This window comes from Hylaeus anthracinus, unplaced genomic scaffold (assembly GCF_026225885.1).
Source record: "Hylaeus anthracinus isolate JK02 unplaced genomic scaffold, UHH_iyHylAnth1.0_haploid 12104, whole genome shotgun sequence".
NCBI lineage: Eukaryota > Metazoa > Arthropoda > Insecta > Hymenoptera > Colletidae > Hylaeus > Hylaeus anthracinus.
In genome coordinates this window covers 1-3,629 of record NW_026534365.1, presented here as the reverse complement: position 1 = coordinate 3,629, position 3,629 = coordinate 1, and the positions used below count along the sequence as shown (strand labels likewise).

Sequence of the window (3,629 nt, the reverse complement as noted above, 5' to 3'; positions counted from 1 at the left end):
CACGAGATCAATAAGAAAAAAAAAAAATAGATGTCTCCCTAAGGTTGTATATTGTGTTTAAAATGCGCAATTAATTCGATTATTTCGTATAAAAACGTACTCTAATCCGATTGGTAACGGAGATTTGATTAGTCTACCACGTTCAAAAATATTCTTAGCCACTAAAATACATTTTTAAAAATGTTCAATTACTCTCCAACCGCCCTGTACTTACAAGTTGTAAGTGTCAAGAATTCCTCTCCCAAATCCATATCGGCCCCGACGCGTAATCCGAGCGCAAAGAGTTAAAATAGTTAAAGCCTTTCGAGTGGCACGCCGCCATTCGCTTATCTAGCCGTGCAACGTCTACACGCGCTAACATTAACAAAGCGGAACCAACCGAAACAATAGAAACGTTTACATTCGGGTCACGACGAGTCGCTCGTTACCGTTCCTCGTTCTACTGCTCGCGAATTAAGAGAACGTAGAAAATTACAAGTATAATGCACTAGCGACTTCGTGTTTTTTTTTCTTTTCTTTTCTTTTTTAAAGTACAGCCTCGGAACACCTGCACACCTCGCCTCCCGGAACAATGCGTCGGTCGTTAAACCCACTCTTATCTGTTATCTACTCCATTACTTGTGTCTATCGTTACAATAACATTATTTCGTGTGAAATTCGCCACGTAATCGCTATATGTTTCGAATCAGCCAGGTGATCTATTTCAAAGAAGAAAATAAAAGTTAGAGCGACGCATTGAGTATCTCGCTCGAGTCACACGCACACGCGTACACACACAAAATAAAAGAGAATAAGAAAAATATTGGCGTACACAAACACGACAGGTAATTCGATCAGCTCCGTAAGGCAAGATAGCGTTTGTATCGCGATAAACATTCGTTGGTGGTAACGGAGTTTCGTGTACATATCGAGAAGATCGGGCCTTGAATAGAATTTGCGAAGAAAAATATAATAAAGAAACGACTTATCTCTCTCCGAGAGCGATATAACTGGAGATACGGAAGCTTATCATGATTGAATATTCTTACAATTAATTGAAAATTACGCTTGCAACGATAAATCAAATAATACGTGGTGTTTCTTTTTTTTTCTTTTTTTCAACCTGATTAGTCGGTTGGGACTGTCGACATTGTGATATGCTGTGTCGTCGGGACCGACCTCCCAAAAATTTCGTCGAAAATCGCTTAGCAACCTCGTAATTCGGTGGGCTCGTGTCCGCTTCTCCCCCTGTTCCGACCGCGACCTACAAAAGAACCGGAAGTATTCTGTAGTATTCTGTTTTAGAGTCAGAATTACCTAAATAATTAATAGCTACCAATACCTGGGCACTTTTAAAATAACATTTGTAGAAATTATATGAGATAACTTTGATAATAATATTGCTTGTACGCTTCTAAATTTTTTTATAAACGAAATTACAAATTTCACTGCGCCATTAAAGTAAGTAATTGATAAAGAAATTCTAAAGGAAAAAGAAATTGGTATAAGAAATGTGTTTCGTTACTATTTTACGTATCTATCGTCGTATTCATCGTTCCTAGACTATGTGGTAATTGAGTTATGTAAATCACAAGTATACAGGGTGTCTAACAGGTTCCCATACGAACTTTACTATCATATTATATAGCTAAAAATGAAATAAATTATTCGGAAATTTCTTATTTTTATTTCAAATTGAGCTTGCTCGAGTCTAGTAGCTACTTTGTGTTTTTCTCCTTTCTCATTCAGACAAATGACCGTGAAGCAGCCAATCTTCGATTCCAATCTTGATCTCCTGTTCGCGTGAAATAATGTGCAATGCTTTGTTCCCTTAGATTTTTCGTTGGTTTTCGATATAATAATACTAGTACTATGCGTAGATAGTTGCTCTTTAGAAAGTGGTCATGTGTTGTATTGAATATTTAAAAGTTACGATTGCTCTTAAAGAGCAGTATCTCGAGAATTGTGCAATATTATTATCACGGGAATAACACTCAGAAGCTTTATGTCGGTGAAGCGTAAAGAGAGAAAAGTGGCGTGATCTTGTTTGAAATAAAATAAAGTACTAAATTAAGAATCTCGTACACGTATCGACATACAACATTCAAGAGCATACACTTGACAACCACGTTTAATTACAGTGAGAAGAATGATTGTTATCGGTTGCATTTGTGGAAAACTTGAATGAATTTTCGTGGATAAATGAAAAAAAAATTCAAGAATAGTTTTGTATTCGTATAATCTCGTTTTAATATGTTACGTGCTAAATAAATAAATCTAATGATAAAGGACATATATACATATAGTGTAAAATACCTTTTTCATACCGTGAATGCACGCATTTTCTGGTATAGTAAAGATATTTTCTTTGTGTTTTGATTAAAAACTTTATTTCCATCGCTACAACAATTTTAAATAGGTAGGATATATATATATATATATATATATATATATATATATATGAGCAATATTTAGTATCTCTGTTCTTGTATACACATAAATATTGTCAGTAACATAGAAAATTACAAAATTTTAACAATACCATTTTTTTTTCTTTTTTTTTTATTAATATTCAGCCTCTGAGTGGCTTAGGAATGATAAGCGAAAAAATGTAAGACTTTGTACTTTACTCTGTCCTTTTCTCAAAGACGTTCTTTCCCTTTAACTCTATGTTAACACGATATTAAATATTTCTCTTTGTATTCGTCAGGTCGCGTAACGAGTAGTAAACCTAGTAAAACAGAATGAACGTTGTGCTATGCAATTTTGAAAAAAAAAAAAAAATAATGACATAAAGAGAAAACAAAAACGTAAGATGAAGATTCATGAGCGTACTGTTTGGAACCACAAAGTTAAACAAACTCACAACGCGATAAGGGTGAGACAAAACTCTTTACACTGTTATATACTCCAATACCTGCACGTAACAGGAAAAGCTGCCAAACTCTCCTGTATATTATTTTCTTAACTACGTATCTTCGGTCATACTAGTGTAGTGAACTACCAGGAAGTCTTGGGGAGTATTATTATAAATTTTCACTACCTCTGCGTATCTGATTGAGACATGCCAGCATTCTGATCATAAAAGTAGCAGGTACGGTCATTGTGTCTCTGGTCTCTTCCAACATGATCGCGTTCCTCTTTTTCAACTGGAAATATCCAGAAATTGTTGTACCGTTTACACGAACAGTGCATTAGTAGCAGAGATGGACAAAATTTAAGAATTTTACATTGAACGAATAACAGATTAAAAAATATTTTTCTATTCAATATTAAAAGTTCGTTATGTAGATGAAAATTCTGTCCATATCTGGCTTCATGTGACTTACATCTTCGGCAAAGTTCTCGTCAAAGGTGGACTCGTCGTTTATGGGTGCCCAGAGCTTGACATCGTAATCGATGCCTGCGGTAGCCAGCAAAGGCAAATACGGATGGGGTTGTAGACAGTTGACCACGTGTTGATCAGCCTCGAGCAACATGCACAGTTTTGCCGTGTCTTTATCCCAGATGAACACGTGGCCGCAGTCGCTACCCGACATGACGAAATCGTTGCCCCAGAAGTTCGCTTCTTTGATCATGGTCCTAAAGAAACTAGAGTCAACCGGGGGGGGAAGGCCAACCGATCAGATAAAATATGGACGGCCCCCTGA

The 3,629-nt window shown here is 36.2% G+C and overlaps 1 protein-coding gene across 2 annotated transcripts; it reads right to left on the bottom strand.

The window, feature by feature from the left end:
• Positions 1 to 1,077: 1,077 nt before the first annotated feature.
• LOC128892602 (DDB1- and CUL4-associated factor 6-like) lies at positions 1,078 to 3,623 on the bottom strand. Of its 2 annotated transcripts, none has more exons than XR_008461113.1 (3): positions 3,309 to 3,623; positions 2,897 to 3,128; positions 1,078 to 1,243 (listed from the first exon to the last, which is right to left on the bottom strand). XR_008461113.1 is itself a non-coding variant. In XM_054153115.1 (3 exons), the coding sequence occupies exons 1-3, from the start codon at positions 3,555 to 3,557 to the stop codon at positions 1,185 to 1,187; spliced, it is 414 nt and encodes a 137-aa protein (XP_054009090.1). In that variant the 5' UTR covers positions 3,558 to 3,622; the 3' UTR covers positions 1,078 to 1,184. The 2 variants fall into 2 exon arrangements, 1 of the variants encoding a protein (XP_054009090.1); XM_054153115.1 differs by having other exon boundaries at positions 3,023 to 3,128; positions 3,309 to 3,622.
• Between the last annotated feature and the right edge of the window lie 6 nt (positions 3,624 to 3,629).

Bases quoted from the DNA above. Each gene is read 5' to 3' on its own strand.
- LOC128892602 (XM_054153115.1), bottom strand. From the start codon at position 3,557: ATGATCAAAGAAGCGAACTTCTGGGGCAACGATTTCGTCATGTCGGGT. The intron at 3,129-3,308 runs GTAAGTCACATG...GGATATTTCCAG, and splicing joins ACGAGAACTTTGCCGAAGAT to TTGAAAAAGAGGAACGCGAT. The intron at 1,244-3,022 runs GTAGTGAAAATT...GTTCTTTTGTAG, and splicing joins TCTCAATCAGATACGCAGAG to GTCGCGGTCGGAACAGGGGG.